We start from the raw sequence: 24,936 nt of genomic DNA on the forward strand, positions 1-24,936 counted from the left end.
CTTGCTTATTGATTCCTCTAAGATGGACATTGCTAAAAAATAATATAAGGGAGTTGGTTTTAAACTGAAGTGCTTCTTACATGTATTTATTTCACTGCAAGTATGGGCATGAGAGAGAGAGAGAGAGAGAGAGAGAGAGAGAGAGAGAGAGAGAGAGAGAGAGAGGGAAACTATTTTGGTCATAATGTACAGTGCCAATTGCGCTACTCTGTGTATTTGGCATTGAAAGTAATTTGGTTCTCCATTGTTTATTGCTGAAGATAAGAGATGTCCTCTTGGTCATCTCCATCCTTGCAGAGTAATTTATGTAAATACCTGGACTATTCTAAATTCTGTTCATTATTGTTCTTTAAAACAAGAAAGTATTTGTTGTTGGAAATTGAACACTTGGATTATAAGGACGTGGTAATTTTCTTTTGCAGTTTCTGTTTCTTCTATGATCAGTATCTTTCTCTGAAAATATTTGCTTAAAAAATCTCTCTGTTTAATATAGTAATGCAAGTTCTGTTGGGAAAATGTGGAATGGAAATTGCCCTTGTCATGGCTAGATTTGCAGAATTCGTGCCAATCTACTGCTTTGGTACTCTAATTTGAATGACTCGATGGTTAATATGGTTGCCAAGGTAGTCTTATGTCTCTTTGTGATTTATGAGGTGGTTTTTTTGTTTTGATTTCTTCTTGACTTTTGGGACTGCTCCTGCAGTACTTCGATTGGAAAGTTAAATTATATCCACTCACAATTGAAAATACTAATTGCATGAGAGGACCTGGGAAGATATCAAAGCGATCATCTGTTTCTTTTTTTGATGAACATTTATATACACCATAATTGACACTGAGTTAAATGATTCTTTTGTGATGTAGGGGTGCTCACAATCTTCACATTTGTTTGCAAACAATATAACAAGTACGAAGATTGCAGTTCATATGGAACTTGGAGAATTGCATCTCCACATAGCAAATGAATACCATGAATGTTTAAAGGAAAGCCTTTTTGGTGTGGAAACAAACACTGGATCCTTGATGCATATAGCACGGGTGAGTCTTGATTGGGGGCACAAAGAAGTGGAATTGTCAGATGAAGAAAATTCTCTAACTTGCTGGAAGCCAATGTTTGTCATTGACATAACTGGAATGGGTTTATACTTCACATACCAGCGTCTTGAGTCAATAATATCGACTACACTTTTCATTCAAGAATTTTCAAAGTGTCTGTCCAATCTCGGTAAAAAGTCAAGCCAAAAGAGTATGCATCTTTCAAACAAAAAACCATCAAAAGGAGGTCTTATTATAAAGCTTAACCTTGAAAGATGTTCTGTGAATCTTTGTGGTGAAGTAAGTATGGAGAATGCCGTGGTTGCAGATCCCAAGCGGGTTAACTTTGGGTCACAGGGGGGTGTGGTGGTTATCAGTGGAAGTGCTGATGGTACACCACGCAGTGCAAAAATTTCATGCATGACATCTGGAGAGAGGAAAGAACTGAAATTCACTGTGTCACTTGATATTTTTCATTTTGCGCTATGCATTAATAAGGAAAAGCAATTTACACAGATGGAGCTAGAAAGGGCAAGATCTGTTTATGAGGAACTCTCTGAAGAAAGTAAGGTTGATTCAAAAGTTACCCTGTTGGATATGCAGAATGCAAAATTTGTTCGTCGCTCTGGTGGTGCTAATGAGGTTGCTGTGTGCTCTCTCTTCAGTGCAACTGATATTTCCGTCAGGTGGGAGCCTGATGTTCATCTCTCATTTTATGAGTTTGGTTTGCGGCTGAAGTCATCCTTTCTGTGTCAGAAGTGTCGGAATCGGGATGAAATTCGCAGGTTGCAAAACGATTTCTTTGTGAGATTAGATGGAGCATCTGAAAAAGAAGCACATGTTGACCTCTTAGAATCTGATAAGCATCATAAGAAGAAGGAGCTTGTATTTGCTATTGATGTAGAAATGTTGAGTTTATCTGCTGATCTTGCTGATGGTGTGGAAGCATTTGTCCAAGTACAATCAATATTTTCTGAGAATGCCAGAATTGGGATACTCCTTGAAGGTCTTACACTAAGTCTTAATGAGGCCAGGGTATTCAAAAGCAGCCGTATGCAAATTTCACGAATTCCTACCATACCCACTATGAGTAGTTCATTTGATGCCAAAGTACATCCAATCACCACTTGGGACTGTGTTATTCAAGGATTTGATGTCCATATTTGTATGCCTTATAGGTTGCAGTTACGTGCAATTGAAGATGCAGTTGAGGACATGTGGAGGGGCTTGAAGCTTATCATGTCTGCTAGAAGGTCATTGTTATTTCCCATGAAGAAAGAGGGTGCAAAGCCTTCAAAGAATCAATCAACAAAATTTGGGTCTGTTAAGTTTGGCATACGCAAGATTACTGCTGAGATTGAGGAAGAACCAATTCAGGGATGGCTTGATGAACATTATCAGATGATGAAAACTCAAATTTGTGAACAAGATGTTCGATTGAAGTTTCTTGATGAAATTGTTTCTGAAGGATTGAAATGTGGTGGAAATCATGAGCCAAATGAACAGAAGCAGGCCATAGGATCTGAAATAGATCCTTGTAATGGTTCATCAGTCAAAAATTTGCGAGAGGAAATCCAAAAGCAGGCATTTCAGTCGTACTATCAGGCATGCCAAAAATTAGTGAAATCAGATGGATCCGGTGCCTGTAAAAGAGGTTTTCAGGCTGGTTTCAAGCGAAGTACTGCAAGAACTTCTCTTTTGTCTCTTTCTGTTACCGAGTTGGATGTAACCTTGACTGCAATTGAAGGCGGTCATGATGGGATGATTGATTTGATTAAGACTCTTGACCCTGCTGCCATGGAGACCAATGTCCCATTCTCCCGGTTGCTTGGAAGGCACATTGTTGTACACACTGGTTCACTTGTCCTTCAATTGAGAAATTTTACATATCCATTACTATCTACAGCTGCCGGAAAATGTGAAGGTGGCATAGTCTTTGCACAACAGGTTTGTATGGTGTTTTTATTCACGTAGAATTCGTGCTCCTTTTGCTTGCAAATTTTATATAATGGTTGTCAGTTTAAATCAATACATACGGGAGAATTAGGTGTGACACCAATAGACGATAAGATGAGCGAAAGTAGACTTAGGTGGGTTGGCCTTGTGTAGTGCAGACCTAGTACAACACCTGTTAAGAGGTGTAGGTTAGTTCAAGTGGAAGACTCAAAATGGGCAAGGGGTAGGCTTAAAAGGGCATGATTGGAAGTAATGAGAAAAATATGGGGACTTATGGCATCACTAAGTGTGTAACCCTTAATAGAGCAAAATGGTGGACCAGGATTCATGCAGTGACCCCAATTAGTTAGCTACAGAAGTTGCACTCTAACAGGAACAAAATAATTTTTTTCATTGTGAAATTGGTAAAACAGCCATATCTCAATGGCTTTTAAATTCTTAAAATACAACAAAAGGTGGAGCCTGTCAAAGAGAGAACGCCTAGTTTCTCTTTTGTATGACTCAAGGAAACACATGCTTTTCTGAATTTTCTCGAGAATGATGATATCATGCTTCATTTATTGTCAAAATTAATATTCACTCATGTGGTTTTGGGGTAATAAGAACAAAGAAATACCTATATATTTCTAAAACTATCCCTAAGGGCGTGTGGGGAGTTTGCAAAAGGTACTTTAATGATATGTGTCAACCCTAGAATGATTGGGTTTTATAAGACTCAACGTGATGTTTGAAAAATAGCTAACCAGTTCTTCCTTGATCCCATAGTTATCATTATCACTGTTGGTTGTGTTTGTGGTTTGAAGAATGTAAAACTTAGTTGCCAGGAGTGTAGTAGTTTTGTGACTTATTTGCTTATTTACCATATTTATTTTTTGCTTTATTGCTCTTCATACCGGTCTTTCTTTGGAATTTCTAATACACAACGAAGGGGTTATTAATTTCATCTAAATATTGAACCTTGAAATATGTTCTGATTTTTCAACAGAATCTAAATTTATTTAATTTGTCGCCTTTAGAATAACCCCTTAGATTAGTATCTTGTTTTCCTTGAATTGAATCACACATTATTTTGGCATAACATCTTTGGACAGAACTTTGTTGCATCTTGAAAATGATTATGGAAACCAAGAGTTAAGCGGAGGAAACATGAACACACAAAACAATGAAAATGATGCTTTGAAATTCTTGCTGATTTTTACTTTTTTGGATTGAAGAATGTTGCTTCAGGGGAACCGTTACAAATTCTTCAAATCTTATTCAGTAGTAAGGTCTTTTTATATTTGTACGTGCAATGTATACATGGATGCTTATGTGTAAATACATGTTTACTATGCCACATTTGTTTGCCAGTACTGTGAAATCCAGTCTTCCTCTGTTGCTATATTGGTGCATGGTGAGGCTAATTTTATAAGTTCACCTATACATATTGTAGGCTACATGTTTCCAACCACAAATTCTACAAGATGTTTTCATTGGAAAGTGGAGGAGGGTGGCCATGTTGCGGTCAGCTAGTGGTACAACACCACCTATGAAAATGTACTCGGAATTGCCTCTATATTTTGAGAAAGCAGAAGTGTCTTTTGGAGTGGGTTTTGAACCGGCTTTTGCTGATGTAAGCTATGCCTTTACGGTAGCCCTTCGCAAGGCTAATTTAAGTACTAGGAATTTTGATCTGACTTCCCAAGCCCAAAATGCTCCAGTCAATGTCAATACTTCCGAAAATCAGCCTCCTAAGAAGGAACGTAGCTTGCCTTGGTGGGATGATATGCGTTACTACATTCATGGAAAAAATAATTTATCCTGCTCTGAGTTAAAATGGAATATTCTTGCAACGACTGATCCTTACGAAAAGATTGAGAAGCTCCACATTGTTTCGGGCTACACAGATATTCAGCAGTCAGATGGTCGCATTCTTCTTAATGCCAAGGACTTTAGGATTTTTCTAAGCAGTTTGGAGCGTCTAATAAACAATTATAGTATAAAACTGCCAGCTGATGTTTTTGGAGCTTTCCTGCAGTCCCCTACCTTCACTCTTGAAGTCACAATGGACTGGGCATGTGAATCTGGTAGTCCCCTTAATCACTACTTACATGCTTTCCCAAATGAACGTCAACCACGCAAGAAAGTTTATGATCCTTTCCGATCGACTTCCCTCTCCCTTCGTTGGAATTTTTTGCTTAGGCCTTCTGGTTATCCATTTGGTGAACAAGCTCAACTATTTGGTATGTTGGATTCAGATCCCTTGCAAAAATCAGAGAATAATTCAGCCGATTCCCCTATCATGAATTTGGGTGCCCATGATTTAATATGGATATTCAGGTGGTGGAATATGAATTATAATCCTCCTCATAAGTTACGCTCTTTCTCTAGATGGCCACGTTTTGGAATACCTCGAGTAGCTAGATCAGGTAATTTGTCGCTGGACAAAGTGATGACAGAGTGCATGCTGCGTGTTGATGCAACGCCAACTTGCATCAAACATGTTCCTCTAGTGGATGATGATCCTGCCCATGGTTTGACCTTCAGAATGACGAAGTTAAAATATGAACTCGGCTATAGTCGTGGTAGGCAGCGATATACCTTTGATTGCAAGCGTGATCCTTTAGATCTTGTTTACCAGGGTCTTGATCTGCACATGCTGAAAGCTGAAATAAAGAAACGGCATTGTGCATGCATTTCTCAAGACAATCAAAAGACAAAAAGAAGTCAACTAACTGGATTTGCAGACAGACTTAGCAATGGAAAATGCCACAATTTGGGAGCCTGCAGTGAGAAGCATTCTCAGGATGGGTTTCTCTTGTCTTCTGACTATTTTACAATAAGAAGGCAGGCTCCAAAAGCAGATCCCACCAGATTATTAGCATGGCAAGAAGCAGGAAGGCGAAATCTTGAGACAACTTATGTTAGATCTGAGTTTGAAAATGGCAGTGAGAGTGATCATACTCGATCAGATCCAAGTGATGATGATGGATTTAACGTGGTCATTGCTGACAATTGTCAGCGTGTATTTGTTTATGGCCTCAAGCTTCTTTGGACTTTAGAGAATAGAGATGCTGTTTGGTCATGGGTTGGTGAAATATCAAAAGCATTTGAATCCCCGAAGCCCTCTCCATCTCGGCAATATGCGCAGCGGAAGCTAATGGCCAAGCAGCAGGCCTTTGATGAAGCAGATGCTCCTCCAGATGAAGCTTTTCAATCTTCTCCTACTCCCAAGTGCGATGATACTAACATACCTTCACCGCTACATGGGGACAGTTTGACGTCGTCTCCATTGCCTTCTGTCAAAATGGAGGGTTTGTCTTCTGGTGCTGTTGGTGAGTCATTGCACACAAGCACTGTGACCATTTAGCAACTGTATTTAACTTACCATTTAGAAGATTTTTATGATCATTATCATATCACCAATAATATTGATTGCTTCTAAATTTGCTGCTTCTATTCTTCATTAGAGATGCTAAGCGGCTATATGTATGTTTTCTAAGACAGTGCTTGTATGTTGTTCTGTTGTCAGTTAAGCATGGAGGCATTGATGACAGTGAGGAGGAAGGGACAAGGCATTTTATGGTGAATGTGATTCAACCTCAGTTCAATCTTCATTCTGAAGATGCTAATGTAAGCAGTAATTCCTCTATTTCAAACATGCTGCTGGTGTTTCTGAGTATATATTTTAACTTTTTATCATTAAGCACGGGGCATGTTCTTCTTCATCATTATAGCATCATCAGTTTGTAGAAGTCTTTGTGGCTGCAATCAATCCATCAAGAGTTTTAATCATGCACATATGGTCTGCTTTACTTGTTTTTGTTCTGAACCTCATTTCTGTTGATAAATAAAACATGTATGTGAAGTTTTACATTGATTCTGGTTTTGGATCATGGGGATTCTGCTACGCGTTGCTCTTGTTGGCTGTTTCCTCGATCTGTCTTTTGCTGCCTGGGAATGGCATGCTTTAAAAGTGGTCTTTGTACTATGTTTCGTTAGCATCATTTTTATTATGCTAGAGTTAACTGCTGTCTACACTGATGCCAAACAATGATTTAATGGGCATTGCAAATTGTAACATTGATTTTCGATGTCAATGCAAATCAAGTATATGTAGCATCATATACTTGTAGAAAAGTCTTCATATGGTGAAGTAGCATTTTTTTTGGGTCTGGAGATCGCTTTTATCCCTGACCTTTATTACCTATGTGGCATTTATTATGCACTTGAGGAACAATTGTTTCAAATGATATCATTTTGGTTGTCTACTTAAAACTCACAGTTCTTTTTTGTAGTTGATGGGTACAAAAACTTATCTGTTAAATGATATTGTCTAGAAGGACTTCAAGGATTTTGCTCTAATAAATATTGATTACCCCTCCAGGGTAGATTTTTACTTGCTGCAGCTAGTGGCCGTGTCTTGGCCCGATCGTTTCATTCAGTTGTTCATGTTGGCTATGAGATGATTCAGCAAGCACTTGGCACTGGTGGAGTGCCCATTTCTGGGTCTGAACCTGAAATGACTTGGAAACGTGTGGAATTCAATGCTATGTTGGAACATGTCCAAGCACATGTTGCACCAACTGATGTTGATCCAGGAGCTGGTTTGCAATGGCTACCAAGAATTCCTAGGAGCTCCCCAAAAGTGAAGCGTACTGGTGCATTACTTGAGAGAGTGTTTATGCCATGTACTATGTACTTCCGCTACACAAGACACAAAGGTGGCACAGCAGACTTGAAGGTAGGATGCATTTGCACTTGTAAACTTTGTTCAGTTTGCCATAATCTCATTGACAGATGAAGTGGATCTGTTGCTATTCTTATGTCCAGATTATGCTCTTCTATTTAACTGAGTGAAGCTGAATTCTGCATAAGAAAATATATATTTGTAGAGAAGGTAGCATTCTTTGATTTTTATTCTTGCTACTTCAAGTATGGTGTTCTGTATATCATTGATGTCAGAATTGTAATTCATGGCTAATCTTTCAGTTTTTTTTTTAAAGAAATAATTACTGATCACCTTCATCTTTTTACTTTTCGTTGTCTTTTCAAATTGTAGATGAAACCTTTGAAAGAGCTTGCTTTTAATTCTCCAAATATCACAGCAACAATGACATCCCGCCAGTTTCAGGTCATGCTAGATATCCTAAGCAATCTTCTCTTCGCCAGGCTTCCCAAGTAAGTGGATGCTTATCCTTGTTTTCCACTTCTTGGACCATCCATAATCCTCTCTCCTTGTCTTTTCTGTTTTTATTGGTTTTAATTGTTATTTTATCCTCTCTCCTTGTCTTTTCTGTTTTTATTGGTTTTAATTGTTATTTTATCCTCTCTCCTTGTCTTTTCTGTTTTTATTGGTTTTAATTGTTATTTTATTTAATGCAGTACTTTTTTTGTATCGTATAATTTGTTGATCCAAGTTGGATGATAGACAAAAATTGCAGGAGGGGTCAGCGATCGAAGATTGGCTTAAGTTAGCAAAATTTCATTAGCTTTTTGGTTCCCCTCATTTGCCTCTTTGTTGTTATTTGCATGTCTGTAACAGTCGATATGTCTACCACATTTCAAGGAAAATTAACTTCCTTAGGCAACTTGATGGTAACATTAAGAGAACTACAATCGGTAAGCAAAATTGGAAAAGATCCTGTATTGAAGAGAGAATAGTGCTTGTTTCCACAACTTCAGCTTATATGCAGTCCATGGTGATGCTTCAATGATAAGGTTCTACAATATTTTTTTGTGTTTTGGTAGCAGATGCAATTGTTGTTGGCCCTGGGTTTCCCCATCTACGCCTATCTGGATTTTGGTTTAGGTAATGAGGCATGGCATGGTTGTGTTCTCGAGGTGCCCCAGACAGACATATAAGTATATATGTGGCCTAAACGCACGTGTTTAAATATATGTACCATTTTTTCATATTTATGCATTTATATGTGTTCTAACCAAGTATGTATACATTTATATTCTTCTAAATGCTGAAAAACATATTGAAATCAATGAATCACATTTCAAAATTGTTATAAAAGAAGATATAAGAAAAATTTAGGTGTGGCACCAATCGGCAATAAGATGAGAGAGAGTAGACTTCAGTGGGCTGGCCATGTGTGGTGCTGACCCAGTACAACACCTGTTAGGAGGTGCGAGTAAGTTCAAGTGGAAGGATTAAAAAGGGCAAGTGGTCGCCCCAAAAAGATGTGGTTGGAAGTAGTCCGAAAAGATACGAGGACTTATAGCCTCATTGAAGGTATGACATTTAATAGAGCAGACTGGCAGTCCGGGATTCATGTAGCCGAGTCCAAATAATTGGGAAAAGGCTATGATATTGATGATAAAAAAAAATATCCTGATTCCATAAAACACTCAAATATCCATAAAGACTAAATACTCAAATACATGACCACAACAATAGGTCCATACTCCAGAGTTCATAGACTTGAACCCCATAGTCCATACGATTTCCAAGATGGCAAGAGCTAAAGTTCAAAATTACAATGTAGTGAGAATTACGGAAATTATAAAACCGTTACATGGGGAAAGATTCTCCTTCTTTTGTGACCTTCTTACACGGGGCAACATCCCCTTTCAATTTTGGCTAGGTATTTCTTGTATCTATTAATCCAGCCATTTGTGTCTTTACTATGAAAATTGCACCGAGTTTTGTTCTAATCATTTTTAACCTAGCAAAACCCACATTTTGATTCATTGATCCGTGCTCCTATTAGAACCTGTGGACATTCCAAAAAAAGGTAGATCTCAAATACGAAGATAAAAAACTAATCTTTGAAGTTTTGGATGACTATGAACCACTAAATCACTCTAAAATTTCCCTTGTAACTTCTATGTGGTTCATGATGAATACAACCTCGTATCTTTTTTTTGAGATGATTTCTCAATCTTGTATAATTTTTTGATCTCAAAATTTTTTTTTAGAATTGCAGTTTGTTTAAGCTTTTTTGGAGTTTTAAAGGCTCAAAAATGGCTTCTCTCTCTCTCTCTCTCTTTCTCTCTCTCTCTCTCTTTTTCGGGTGGGGGAAGAAGAAAGGAAAAAAGAAAACCCTCTTTTTCCCCTTAGAAGGTGGTCTTTTTCCTCTTAGAAGGAGGGAAAGTCGAAAACAGCCATTTTGTTTGAAGGTCTTTTCGGCCCATGCGCAAGGCGGGACTCGTGCACCCACCTAGGTTTGGGCACTAGGCACCCACCTAGGTGGGGAATTTGAGCTGCTAGACAGGGTGGGGAAGCTGCCTAGGCGGAAGGCGGCCTGTTTTTTGTTTCATCAATGGTTACAACTATGGCTAAGATGCTACACTATGCGGTGTAGGGAGTCCGGGCATTCCTAGTAGTTCCCTGGAGTTCTTAGGTTGTGTAAATAATTAGGATTCAAAGAATAACACACAGACACAGACACATATATACGTATACACACATAAACACATACACATACTAAGTGTCATAAATTGCTTGCATATTCCCTTATTTATATTAACACTGCTATGCATATATAATGTAACATGTTCAGTGATAAAGAGTATCCTAATATTTCTCTAAATAATGAATAAATTACTGTAGGATTGCTTAGGCCTCATCTGGGTGCCTCACTAGAGGGCTGTTTTCCCTGACTACTTGTTTATGTTCAAGTGTTACCTTGGCTGCCATTTTATTACACAAGTATGTGTGTGTCCACCTATAAAGCGCTGTTGCATTGTGAGACGAAAGCTGAAAATACAAGTTTACATCCAACTCAGGAATTAAGGGCTTCAGGTGGAGCACCGAACTAGGGGTTAAGATTTGGAATCCTTACATGAGCATCAATGTAACACCCCCATATCATGATGTCAATAAATAAATTAGTACACCAATGGTTGAATATTGAACCATCATTTATATGAGATGCCGATTTCGTAATATAAATTGCACCATATCCTGATGTCATAATTAATAACCCGATAAACAGTACATTATATATATATCCATATATATATATATATATATATAGATAGATAGATAGATAGATATCAAACTATTTAGACAAGCATGTACAACTACAAAGCACTTGAGTATTCGAGAGACCAAACAAGACTAGGAACTCGATTGGCATCTGACCGTGCATGCCCTGCATGATTGTTTGAAGCCAACCAATCATCATCAGTGTCGCTCAATATAATCTGTCTCCCCCTCAACCTCCTCCACTCAAGGTCAATCTCTTACCTAACAAGGTGATATTGTCTTTGTCAACCAGCTATGTAATGGATTATTTATTTACCTTAGGATGATTATGTTGTTTTCTTTATCTATTTATTTGTTCTGCACTACTGAATGCGCTTCTTAGGCTTGGATTTCAGTGAAATAATGCACAAGGGTATAACCATTCTTTGTTATGAAGGATCACCAACAAAGAAAAAGCCATCTTATCAGATTTCAAAGGCTCCTCTTAATTTGAGGCTCAGGTCATTTCGATTTGACTAGAAGCTTCCATGCATCTCTATTAATTGTGATAGATTTGCTTAATTTTGTTGAATTTAGGTGATTGAATTAGGATGGCTGCTGCACAGAGAAAAAACAGAAATCCGGTTTTTGGGCTCATGGTGGTTGGTGGCAACCATGAGTTCAGGATGATGATTTCTTGATACTTAGGAAGCTATATTGAGGGTGGGGATGGAGGTTGAATGCATGTGCATTTCATAGCTCCAATAGTAGGGACCTTTGAATTAATGGAATTGTTACTCGTGAAGTAAAAGAGAAAACTGGACCTCACCCACTCCCCCTGATCTCTAGCTGTGTCTTAATGCCTGCTTCCTATTACCCCTCCCCCCTGCTGCTGCTTTGGAAGTCTCCACTGGGCCTTGACAATTGCCTTCGGTTATTCCTTATTTTGGAACTGCTTAAGTGCCATTGAGGAGTATAAATTGTGGTAGGGATTTTATTGAAGTTTAAGATATTTGCATGATTCTTTGTTGAGGGAGGATGGATGGAGGTTATGTATTCTTACAACAGTTTGTTTCTTGTTTCTGTGTTTCTCCCTTATCTTCCTTTTTGGCGCTTAGTGGCATTTAGTTGCCAATATATCTGCTTAATATTATTATCAAGTCCATAGAACTATTAAACTGCCCATTTGGCTCTGGGATAATCTGAAACCTAGGTTTGGTTAAAAGCCCATGTTCATATACTGTCTGGATGGCATTTAGGTAAAACCCAAATATTGTATTTTCACTGTTTGGACTTGGTTTTTGCCTAATAGTATCTATTTTCAAGTTGGAAGGGTTTGTTTTCCTTGACAATTTATTTATGTCCTTCTTTGGATTTTCAAATTGTAAGGGTTATGTTTTTGGGAATATTTATTTTTCCCAATGATTGATTGGTGATGAAACTCAAACCCAACTTCAAAAACATAAAACATGAACTAATAACACAAAAGGTAATAACAAAATATAAACCCCACATTCCATGGGGAGTGAGATCAGGAAAAGCTCTGCTGTGGGTGAGAGGAGTTAGTTTTAGAGAGAGAAGTTGGAAGGAGTGGGTTTAGAGATTTAGAGAAGATTGTTGTCCAAAACCCAGCCAAATTTCAGCAAGGTTTTCCGAATCCCCAAAATGTGTCAAAACAAGGAATTTTCAAGGGAGAAATTGGAACCAAAAGAAGAAAATTGGTCAAAACCTGGGTTTTGTAAAACCTAGGAGCCAGATGGGGCCGTAATGTCTTGTCTTGCTGTTTATCTTGATATTATGGGGCATGTATATCTGGATAAAGATTGATATTTATTAGGAATGTCATGATCTGGACGCATCTCTGCGATTGCTCATTTTATGTATTTTTCATATTGAACTTCCAGGCCTCGTAAATCTAGTCTCTCATATCCTGCTGATGAGGACGAAGATGTTGAAGAAGAGGCAGATGAGGTTGTTCCTGAAGGTGTTGAAGAAGTAGAACTTGCACGAATCAACCTTGAGCAAGCAGAAAGAGAACAAAAGTTGATTCTTGATGACATTAGGACCCTAGCTGTTCCTAGTGATACCTCCGGGGAGATAAGCTCCATACTAGAAAAGTATGGTGATCTATGGATGATTACTAGCGGGAAGTCTGTACTGGTGAGTGCTTAGTTCTATACTGCTTGTGTTTTATTGAATAGATTTCAAGTGAAAAGTAGCACGCAGTTAGCAATATGGTCCCAAATAAACTTGTGCAGTTCTTCTTCTTTGCTGTTTCTACTACATTTGTACGCACTATAAGGATGATTATCTGGTTAAATGAGGAAATATTGCCGAACATTTTCTTTAAAATCTTACCTATCAATACATATGTTTTGGATCCAAAATTGCATTTTGCAATCATGCATATATACTTTTGATACATATACTGGGAAATGTTGTATGTCGATTTTCAGAAACCTTAGCACTCATTGTCATTTGTTTTTGTCATAGTTTCCAATGTACTGAGTGCCTTTTTGTGAATAAGCCTGGGAATTTAGGGTAATGAGAGCTAATGAAAATAAAGTAGTGGAAGATCACTGTTTGGAAAGTTGATCCAAATAGTTGTTCTTTCAGGATAGAACTTTATGTTTGTAAGTTGGGCTGAATGCTTACCTGGAAGCATATTATCAAATTATGTCCTTGTTCTTTTCCCTGCTTCAAATTTTTTGAATTAACCACAGTTCCAGTTTCATGTGTGTCAAAAGTGGCAGCAATACTAACTTTAGTGGGTTTATTGTTTTCTTCAATTTAATATGTTTAATTATCTTTTGGTGGTTTTACTGTTTTCTTCAATTTGCGCTTGACTAAGGCTCTGGCCCTTGATAGAGCAGAATGGCAGATAAAAATTTGTTTAGCCGATCCCAAGCAGTTGGGATAAGGCTCGGATGAAGATGGTGATGATGACGATAGTGTTCAAATTTAGTATGTTTGATTATGATGTTTTAGTTGTTTTACTTTCCCCATATGTTTTATTATTTGCCTTGAGTTTATGTGTTGGGTCGTGGTTGTTGATGGCTAAGTTTTAGTCTTGTATTGCAGTTCAATGAGGACTTCTTACATCCAAAAGCCTTTATACAGAAAAGAAAATGGCTATTGCTTCTGTTCTCTTTTTCTATGTAATTGGTTCAAAACTGTCAGGCATAATGGTCTTCACTGTCCCCTTTACTCATTGGATTGAGAAATGCTGATACATTTATCTTCAGGGCTAAGGAAATTCTTATCATGCCTATATTTGGCAATTGTATGGAATAGGTTTTCTCTCCTCTTAGAGAAGAGATTTTTTCCCTAGCAGTTGTTATGAGAATGGTTACATAGACTCCACAGGCCACTGTAGCGAGTTTCCTTGAGTTTATTAGGAAATCATATTTCTGCAATGTATGCTTTTCATAGTGTAATACAGTTTGATGCTTTAATTTTTAGGTTCAATGTTTAAAGAAAGAGTTGGGAGATAAACAAATGGCTAGGAAGGCAGCATCTGTGTCTTTAAGGCTGGCTTTACAGAAAGCTGCACATTTACGCCTCATGGAGAAGGAGAAAAACAAAAGCCCCTCTTATGCAATGCGGATTTCTTTGAGAATCAATAAAGTGGTATGGAGCATGCTAGCAGATGGTAAATCGTTTGCAGAAGCCGAGATAAATAACATGGTAAGTGTTTTAATATGTTACAATCGCACCTTTAGGACATGCTTAATTGTACAATACAAAGAAACAGACATTCCTAACGGCATGGTTCTCTTGTTTTGCCTTTTCTATATTTTGTTTTATCTTACGTGGCTAAGATCTTGTTTGTCATGTAATTGAGTTTACTTGGGGGTGATTTTCTGTACTCTTGTTTGCATGAATTCTCCGTACATAATCATTACATATTCTGAGATAATAATCTGCACCTGCTGAAGGTATGCCAAGATGTAGGTGTATAAATATTACCATGCAACTTATTTGGAACATAGCTGGGACGTAAACAACTTGTAACTGTTATTGGCAAAAGGATGAAAACATTGGTGAGCCTTGGGTTTGCTATTTTTTGTTCCCCACCATATTGGTTGCTCGGCCATGGATTTCTTACTTGATGGTGTGTATGTTTATGCACATGTGCTGACATACGCACACAGATACCTTTGTTTTTGCTTTCTGCAGCTTTGCTGCTAATTGATGTTTGTTCTCATTTTCGCGAAAACATAGGTGCCCATCTCCTTCATGTAAGGAGAAAACATAAACCCTTTATGCATATCTGACACCGACACAAATAGCTGACGTCGACACAAATAGCCATGTCCGGCATCATAGAAGGAAAAGGAAGCCCATCTGGACAATGGAGAGTTTCAACTTTTGCTGGTGATTGAAGGTTATGATTCTTGGGGTTGCTGGTTGACAACTTTGTTTATAAGCTCTCCTTGGGTTGTCTGAGGGAATTATATTCGCCAAGAACTCGTATGCTTTTGTCTGATACTTCCCTTTGTTGGATTGCATTGGTACAAGATGGCAGTTGTGTGCATCTGCAAGGGCCTTTTCTTCAGATGTGGAAACTTGCCTGGAGAAGATCAATGGATGCTAGATTTGTTTTTCGGGGTCTATGGACCACCATTTCAGGATGTTTTTGGATTCTCAAGCTCGTCTTAGAGCAGTAGAGGCTGGCTCTTACAACTTATGGACCACCACTTCAGGATGTTTTGGATTCTCAAGCTCGTCTAGAGGCTGGCTCTTACAACTTAAATCAATGTCCCCTCATTTATTGTTAGAAAGCTGCTTTGCAGCGGTAAGGGCTTCAGAGTGAGAATATGCAGTGGAAAAACAAATTATGAGTCCTCTCTAGCTTCCAAATGTAAGTGAGGCCTGGAGTGTTGGGGCATTTAGGTAGTATGGTGAAGTTCCCCTTTCTGTGTGGTATAGCTGTTTGGCATTCTCATATGGCACTACATTTCGCTTTTCTGGATGTGGGCTTCACATTGTTGGTAAACCAGTATTAGTCTAATGTACATGGATTGAGGCAATGAACTCAATCATGTTGTCCCAGTTTGGGTTTTATAAATGATTGTAAATTACTGGCTCAGGGAACGTGCATTGCATGGAAACTGTGCGACAATGTGCACCTGACACTCCATTATGGGTGGTGTCACATGTTGATCACTTCAACAAATGTTGATACATGGGGATGCTGGGGTATAATAAATAGAATAAAAGTGCTCAAGGTAGGGTTAAAACCTAGGTAACCTTGGGCTACCATTCTCTACCACTTCCTAGACCACTTCATATGTTATATAATATAGGAAATTATGTTATAAATACTAGTAAACGTAATATTTTATTTATCAAAAAATGATTCTGTGGACGTGTCTAGCCGAATCTTTTAAGCTGAAGTAGACTTGTTGGATACTGACGCTTGTATCGGTGTTCATGTAATACTGCTGTGAGCCATGGTCCGTTTCCCGTAAATGACCAAAAAGGTTACCCATTCGGAATTGAAATTTCTTAGGCCGAATAGGAGAGCCATGGCCTCGGCATGGTTGGAGTCGCAGGAGCCAATGGAGTGTGCGAAAGAGAAAACGGTGCGGCCGTTGAAGTCGCGAAAGATCCCACCTACTCTTGAAGGGCTAGGATTACTCGAGGAGCAGCCATCGTAGTTGAGCTTGGTAGAGCCGGAGGTAGGAGGAGACCAAGACGAGGCTTGAAGGATGTGATACGCCCTCAGAAGAAGCAAGGCCTTCCAATTTTGGCGAAGAGCCTCTAGAGAAATATGCTTGAAGAGTTTGTAGTTAGTTGCCCAACAAATGACCATGGATCGCACCTTTTCCATCCGGGTGTCGGTATTGGAGAACTCTCCCCCAAAGATTCTTTAGTTTCTCTCCAGCCACAGGGTCCAAGGATGGTTGCAACCGAGGCTTTCCAAAGAAGAATACCAGATATAGCCCTAGGGGGTGAGAGGTAGGAAGAGAAAAGATGGGGAATGGACTGCGGAGTTACCCAATACCATCCAAAAAGATTGAGGACAGAAGTTCATCGGTGGGAAGCTATCTCACCATGCAAAAAGAGATGGGCATTGGTTTCGCTTCATTCCAACACCTCATGCACCTGTTTGGGAGTTGCAAACCCCTTCTTTGGAAGTGTCCAAGGTGAGGACCCTTTAATGGTCGCCACCCAAAGAAAGAACTGAGTTTTAGGTTCCCCATGACTACCCAAGCCTTTGCTGCAGTATGGGTGATGGGGGAATGGCTTTGGGAAAGTGGGAGAAGGGCATTGTAAAAGGAAGAAACAGAGAAAACACTTGAGGGAGAGGGGGTCCATACTAACTTGTCAGGACCAAAAGGAGGGAGGAAGAAGTGATGGAGAAGGGTTGCAGGTTGATGAAAGATGGAAACTCGGCATCATTAGGGGCCTCCTGAAAAGTGGGGTCCAAACCTTACCACGGGGAGAGAATTCAAAGTTCTCAGCTATATGGGATAGGGAGGGGATAGCGAGCCAATCAAAAAAAGGAAGGGAAAGACTCCTTCAAAGGGGTGTGACTGATTCAAGTATCCGACCATTATGGAAGCATAAAGAAGTTATTTGACTTAGAGGACTTATATGTGACTTGGGCTTACAATAAGATCGGACTATCGTTTATTCAGATGGTCAAAGTGCAATACTTTTGTTGAAGATCTAAGTCTATCATGCGAGGAGAAAGCATATTGACGTCATGTATCATTTTATCCGTGAGATAATAGTTGTGAGTGATATCTTGTTGAAGATCGATACTAAGAAGGATGTTCGTGTTGACAAAGCCAATTCCAATACAGAAGTTCAACAATGCTTGAACTTGATTAACATTCTGCCATGGTGAGTGCTTGTGCGTGTGGAGAAGATTAGAAGACGGTTGAATGGAATCAACAAAGCGATGAAGGCACAAATGGAAGCCCTTTCAAATGCTTGAGGCATTGTTGGGGACCCTGCTGGTCGGGAACCACTCATTGCGGAGGCAGTGATATTTGAGGCGAACTACCTGTTACCAGATGTGGTCCCTTTGGGTTGCAAATCTCCACTACCATTTACCCATGAGGGCGACATTGGTCCTTTTGAAATTGCAAATGTCGAGGCCTCCTTGAAATTTTGGAGTACAAACTGTCTTCCAGGCAATGAGGTGGTATTTCCTTCCTCTAGTTCCAGACCATAGGAAAGTTCTCATGAGCTGATCAAGTCGGTTTGCCACTGAAGCCGGAATCTTGAATGAGGACATCTGGTAGATGGGTATACTTGAAAGAGTAGCCTTGATAAGAGTGAGTCTACCTGCAGCGGAGAGAAATCTACCTTTCACCCCGTGAATCTCCTATCGATCTTGTCGATGATGTGTGACCATTGACAAGCTTTGGGCCTGCCGAATCACAGGGGCAGTCCTAAGTAGGTGGAAGGCAATAGTTGGGCTAGACTACCCCAGAGGTTTGCAAATTGCGCTACCGAATCAAGGGTTAAGGCCACTCCCATCATGTTGGTCTTGGCAAGATTTACTTTAAATCCCATTGCCCATTGCAAGCATCGGAGAAAGAGGTGAAGAATTTGAACTTGGTCTAGGAGCACATCACAAAAAAGGAGGGTATCATCGGCATATTGGAGATGGGAGATAGAGGGACCTCTCGGACTAGCCTAGAATCCCCCGACAAGACCAGCTTGATACAATCCCGAGAGAGAGGTACTAAAAACCTCACCAGCTATGGAAAGAAAGGAATGGCGAAAGGGGATCACCTTGCCAAAGACCCCTTGATGCTCGGAAGAGGCCCTTGTGGGTACCATTGATGATAACCGAGAAGGAAGATGAAGAAACACACCCTCTCATCCATCTGCGCCAGCGATCACCAAACCCCATGCGAAGTAAAGTCTCGTCAACGGTATCCCAACCACATGGTCATAGGCATTCTCTCAATTTAACTTTATGACCAAACCCGGGGTTTTGGCCAAATGCTGAATGTGAAGACACTCTTGAGCGATGAGGGCACCATCCCGGATTTGACGATTTTTGACAAAGGAGTAGAAGAGATCACCCAACCCAGAACTTACTCGAATTCTTGAGACAAGGACCTTGGAAATAATCTTTTAGGAACTATTAAAATCATTTAATTCTTCCGCAACTTCGACTTTGGGAATGAGGGCCAAGAAAGTATGGCCTTGTTTACAATGCCACTTGAGTGGAAATAGGCAAAAAATGCCATCAAGTCATCCTTTAAAGTTTCTCAAAATTGGTGGAATAGAGCAAGGGGAAAGCCATCAGTGCCAGGCGGTCAATCTTGGCCTAAGGACTTAACTGCTTCCAGGATTTCCTTCTCATCAAAAGGTTGTTCTAGCTACACCACTTTGTCATGGGGAATATAGGGAGGACAAGATTGGCCTCGGTCCACCTTGTGAGGTGAAGAGATATTCGAAGTAATCGATTATGGCATCTTCAATGAGAACCTTGTCTTCCAAGTACTGATTGTGAGGTTTGACAAGAGAGATAGTATTGCCGCGCTTCCGACAATTGCAATTTTGTGAAAAACGGTGGTATTCTGGTCACCAAGTTTTAACCACTTGACCTTAGATCTTTGTGCCCAAAAGATTTCCTGCTTATGAGGAATTGAATGCAGGGCTAATTTGGCTTCAAGGCGAGCATTAAGGTCAGCAGCGGAGGCAAGGATTCCTCAAGAGTGTCAAGATGCAGGATTGTGTTAAGTAATGGCTGTTTTTGAGCATGAAAGTTTCCAGGGAGGCTCCAACGCCATTCTTTGAGAGCTAGCTTTAAGAGAAAGACCTTACGCTGAAGGCGAAAGCCCGGCCATCCAAGAACAAGAGGGGCAAAAGATTGCCACCAAGAGGTGATAAAAGATGGAAGGTTGGGCTCTTCCTGCCAGGATAACTCGAAGCAATAGGGCTTAAGATCGAGGTCAGAATCATTTGTATTGAGGAGAATGGGCCTGTGGTCAGATGTAGGCTTGGGAAGAGCCGCTGAGTGGGAATTGGGGAACGTAGAATCCCAATCTAGAGAGAGAAGAGACCAATCAAGTTTTGACAAGGAGAGGTCCTCTAAGTGGTTTGAACAAGTAAAGCGGGCCCCTTGGAGAGGCAAATCTAGTAGATGGTTTCTCATAATAAAATCTGAGAAAGCCAAGATCGAGGGAGAAATTCTTGAACTGGAGTTCCGTTCAAATGACCAGTGGGTAGTATTGAAATCCCTCCAAATACACCAATTCGATGGGGGGACTTTGGTAATCGCTTGGAGCTCTTGCCACAAGCAATCTCTACGTGAAGCGGAATTCTGGCCATAAACTACAGTAAACTTTCAAGGCATACCATCTGAATTTTTAAGGAGAGATAGAACAAAGAACTCTCTCACAAGGACGAAGAGAGGGAGTGAAGGGATGGGTCCCATATTACCCAAACACCGCCCAAGGCCCGATTGGAAGGTAGGGCAAGCCACTGACAAGGGCGACGACCCCAAATTTGGTGCACTTCTTAAAGCGAGGGGTCGTGAAGCTTGGTCTCTAGTAGAGCCATGATAGCAAGAGAGTGTTGTAGACAGAAGTTAAGAACGTGACGCCGTTTTGAGGGGTGACCGAGGCCCCTGATATTCCATGTTAAGATCCTCATGGAAAGGAGAGAGAATGGGCAGGCGTCGACCAGAATATCTAGTGGCAGGACGACCACTCAAAGGGGGCTCAATAACAAGAGGCTGATCCGGGACAGCCGATGCACAATCATAGTTGATATGGCAAATAACGGTAGACAGTTCCCTCCTATCTCTAGAGGACAAGTTTTCTTTAAACTGTGAATCATTCTTTGATAAATTCAATCAAGACCATCTACGGACCCGAGAAAGCCATGCCCATAACCTTGATAACTTTGAGAACGTCGGGCATCCACAAAAGTTGAATCAACCAAAAGCTGGTTAGAGGGGCTTGATAAATCCCCAAGAGAGCTAGTCTGAGAGGGAGAGGGGGGGCAAGTTTTAGAAATCAGGGGAGGATAAGCCTCCAAAGGGGGGTCGAGGATAAGGAGAATACCACTCGAGAAGGGAAAGACTTGCAGAGAAAGGAAGGGGAAGGCACCTGAACCAAGACAACAAGTGCGAAAACAGGGGAGTGCGCAAGAGAGGTAGGAGCAAACGTTGGGGGGGGATTGGGAATAGTAGGGGGCCGAGAGTTGGGAGAAGAAGAGACTCAGTGATGGAGGGAAGAAGAAGACAATGAAGGGGGAATGAGGAGAGAAGGGGCAAAGGCTCCCAAGGAATAGGAGGAAGAGGAAGGTAGAGACGGAGGCAGGGAGGGAGGGAGAGGGGCGAGAGGAGGTGGAGGGGTAGGCCGGGGGGGGGGGGGGGGGGAGGGAGCTGAGGGGGTGGGATAGAGAGAGAAGAGATCGACGAGAAAGGTGAGGGGAAGACATCTGCCAAGGGGTGACTTGACAGTGGTAAGCAGGGGACTCCAAGGGCTCTTTGCCACGGTTGTGAAGCAGGCGATAGGAGGCAGGGGGCACCAAAAGCAAGGAGGGCTCACGCACGACGGTTTCACGGGCGTTCAGGGTTGCAGAACAAGGAGGAAGCTGCAGGGGGAGAGAAGCTGTCGAAAGACGTCGGGAGGGAGAACTTGGCGACGGAGAGCAGTGAGGACCGCGGGAATTCACGGTAGGAGGTAGTCGCATGGAGATTGGAGAGGGCACAGAGCCACCAGGGGAGATGCAGGCTGGAAGGGGGATCAAATAGGGCAACAACTGAGCTTGTGAGAGTCTGCCACATAGTCCAGGGGCAGTAGAGAGGGAAACACCTGTGGCTCAAGAGAAGCTGCCACACGTTCTAGAGGAGGTTGCAATATGGGAGTAGGTAATAAAGGGGGAAACAAAAAGGGGAGGGATGAAAAAGGAATAAGGGGGGAAAACTGGGAGCAAGAAGGGGATTACTCGGGGTGCTACTATTGGAGGACAACGCGATGCTAGCCACGTGGCTAGAGGAGGCAATAAAAGCTACCACCTTATGCGAAGGGGGGCATACAACATGGGGCTCGGGGAGGCTAAAACCAAGAGGGGAAATCCTACCAGCCCATGTGGACGGGGCTAAGACGGAGGTCGACAATTGTGGCTCTGCAGGCTACTGGACTGTGGATGCAGGTGTCAAGCGACAGTTGGGACCTTCGTCGATAGCTGTTGATGGCTTGACTGGGGCTTTAGCTGGAAATTGTCGATGACAGAAGTTTTCAATGGGGTTGCCTCTCTGGTACCATTTTCTCCGGTAAACCAAGTTCTAACCATTCGAAGAAGATGAGGGCTCATGAACGTCGCTAGGTAGCTTGAGGGCCCACGAGACAATGGGTGCTTGAAAATAGCGATTAAAAGGCAGCGAGGGAATCTAGGTCAAGTGGACCCTATAGAATAGGCCATTAGACGAAATATAGGTTGCTTGAGGGATAAGCTCCGGCAAGATCGATTCAACGAGGAGTTGGATAGATGCGAGGGGAAGGAGCTTCCAGTGGACGCTGATGAAACCCCCTACTGTGTTGCGGATACATTTGAAAGTATTAAGGTTCCAGAGATGGAGGGGGAATGTTGAACAACCGTAACCAAATTTGGCGAGGGAGAAAAGTACTAAAGTTAGGGTTCCAACTGGATAAGAAAAGAGATGCTCCTTTGAAAGAAGGCAGAGGAATTCTCAGATCGTGACGACACCTCTCGGGAGGGGAAAGAGAAAAGAACACCTCTTTGAAGGGATCGACATCCAATGTTGGGCCCATTTTCAATGGCTCTCAAGTCTGCTCTGGGGGGATGGAAGAAGCCTACTAGTGAATTGAGCAGGGCCACACCAGGTTGGCAGGGGTTGTCTTGGACACGAATGATTGAGGACCCAGTCAATGACGATGAGAGAAAAGGCCTAGAAAAATAGGGGAAGAGGGAGGGAAGGGGGGCGAAGGAGGTGGAAGGGTGGCAGAGGAGGGGTGGCCGTGAAAAAGCTGAGCATAGGAATTGAATAAAGCTGACGAGGAAGGAGCCGGCATTGAACTTGCTGGCAAGCGACATACCCTTGTTTCTCTCAATTAAGTCAAAAGGTCCAAACATTTTATAGTCTTTTTTGTTTTTTTTTTCACCATAAATTTGAGCCAATAGATCCATTCTATTGCAGTGAGTTGCATTTTAAATTTCATTTTGACTATAAAATGAATATAATAAATAACAAACACTCAAACATGAGACAAGTTCTCAATACTTATGTATTTACAACAAAATAAAGAAAACTATAATGCAATACCACTATTTTTTTGAAAACCTAAAAAAATAGATTTTTAAAAAATGTTAATAATTTTTATTTTAAAATTTTTAATGCCGAATCTTGCCGATCCAGCCGATTTTTCGATTTGGATTGCCGATCCACCGATCCAACGGTTTTTGGGGTGGCCGATCTGGGTCATTGATCCGTTTTTGTAAACCTTGGATGAAACATATACCATGGAAAGTTTTACTATTTGAAATCAATAAGAGACGAGAATTTTGAGGAATTCTGATCGCAAGTACATAAATGTGGAGAGGTATGTGATAAATATGACAAGAGTGGGAGTCTCAAAAGTTTCTCCTAGAAAGTGTGGTTGCCTAGGTATATAGATGCTCCACGTATCTTTTGTAACAGCTTGATAGATTTATACGTGGATGTTATTGACATACTCAAAATTTCTTTGGAGGCCATTTTCTTTGGTGGTAATGTACCTTTTCTTTGTAATGTTTGGATTTATAATGTTTGGATGTACATGAGAATCATGAGAATGGTCATATATCTTGAGTATTAAAACCGATTCGAATCATGAGATTACATTGCTACCTTCCTGTAGCATTTCAAAAACTAAGTAGGTTAAACATCTTCTTTGTGTATACACACAATATGCCTTATTGCAAGGCTTTTCCATTTTTCACATTCACTTTTCTTACATCTTTTATGTTTCACATCTGTTGCATCTAATAGTCCAGTTGATTTTTGACAGAACTATGATTTTGATCGCGATTACAAAGATATTGGTGTTGCACAATTTACAACAAAGTCATTTGTTGTGAGAAACTGCATGCCTAATGTCAAATCTGATATGCTGTTATCTGCGTGGAATCCTCCTCCTGAATGGGGAAGGTGAGAATAACTAGCATATGCGTTCTTCCTCTATTAATATTGCTTTTAAGGAAGCTGTATTTAGTGACTTTCCATGGTTTTACTGCATCTGTTTTTTTACACCTGCATCCATTTTCATTTGGATTTTGCGCTTAAAAGCATTACCTTCTCTGCTATGGAGTTAATAACCAGTAAACCCCATTTTATATTAAATTTTCTCTACATTTCTCCTGTTGAAGACATTCTTATTCTCCAGTTAGGGATACGCTTGTTTCTTGTAGTTATTGTACACATGTCCCAGACTATCGTGACTTTATTTTCTGAATTAAACCATAGTTTGTGTCAGCTTGGTTTTGAAGTTAACTGTGTTTTCTTTCTGCAGTTGAGCACCAACAAATTCCATCTTTTTATTTTTAGCAGGCTTGATGCCTCTTTTAAGTCTTTGATATTCATAAGTACAAATACCTTTTTGATTGCAAGTGTGGTGGCTAGAAGTAACTTGAAATGTATATTTTGATATTTCTTATGTTTTTGTGTTGTATTTAGAAATTCATATGGGGGGATATTGAACAAAGAATTTGCTGTATCTAGTGCTTAGCAGATTTTTTGAGTTCTTTTAAGAAAAACTGCTAATTATTTGTTGAATAAGGTAAGGCAATTTTGCATCCTCTCAGTGTACTGCCATGTGACCAGATTTGCATGTCAAGGGCAATATTTTATATTTGTGCTATGCATAATGTAGTGCCTGAATAAGTAGATCACTGATTGTAAGTGGAAAGAATCTAGTGCCTGCACCATATGTCTGGGGTAGTTTGCCATTTTCCTGAGGAGATTTATTACCTTCTTACTGGTCAATGATTGTGAAGATTTTACATTCATTATTACATTTGAATGAATTAAGATACTTAGCATGGACGGAACGCTCATTGTG

General features: G+C 40.5%; 1 protein-coding gene across 5 annotated transcripts in view; it reads left to right on the plus strand.

Moving 5' to 3' along the window:
* Nucleotides 1-24,936, plus strand: part of SAB (HYPERSENSITIVE TO PI STARVATION 4) — a 51,951-nt gene that overhangs the window by 21,401 nt on the left and 5,614 nt on the right. For 4 of the 5 annotated variants that reach the window (XM_020672482.2, XM_020672481.2, XM_088855855.1 and 1 more), the window contains 8 exons: nt 865-2,982; nt 4,424-6,305; nt 6,503-6,603; nt 7,358-7,714; nt 8,033-8,151; nt 12,796-13,051; nt 14,354-14,578; nt 23,887-24,026. In XM_020672482.2, coding sequence (XP_020528141.1) covers nt 865-2,982; nt 4,424-6,305; nt 6,503-6,603; nt 7,358-7,714; nt 8,033-8,151; nt 12,796-13,051; nt 14,354-14,578; nt 23,887-24,026 — 5,198 coding nt within the window. The remainder of the gene's footprint in view (nt 1-864; nt 2,983-4,423; nt 6,306-6,502; nt 6,604-7,357; nt 7,715-8,032; nt 8,152-12,795; nt 13,052-14,353; nt 14,579-23,886; nt 24,027-24,936) is intronic. The other variant, XR_016047572.1, reaches the window with a different exon arrangement.

Source organism: Amborella trichopoda, chromosome 13 (assembly GCF_054954075.1).
Source record: "Amborella trichopoda isolate Santa Cruz 75 chromosome 13, AtrichopodaSantaCruz75HAP2 v2.0, whole genome shotgun sequence".
Classification (NCBI taxonomy): domain Eukaryota; kingdom Viridiplantae; phylum Streptophyta; class Magnoliopsida; order Amborellales; family Amborellaceae; genus Amborella; species Amborella trichopoda.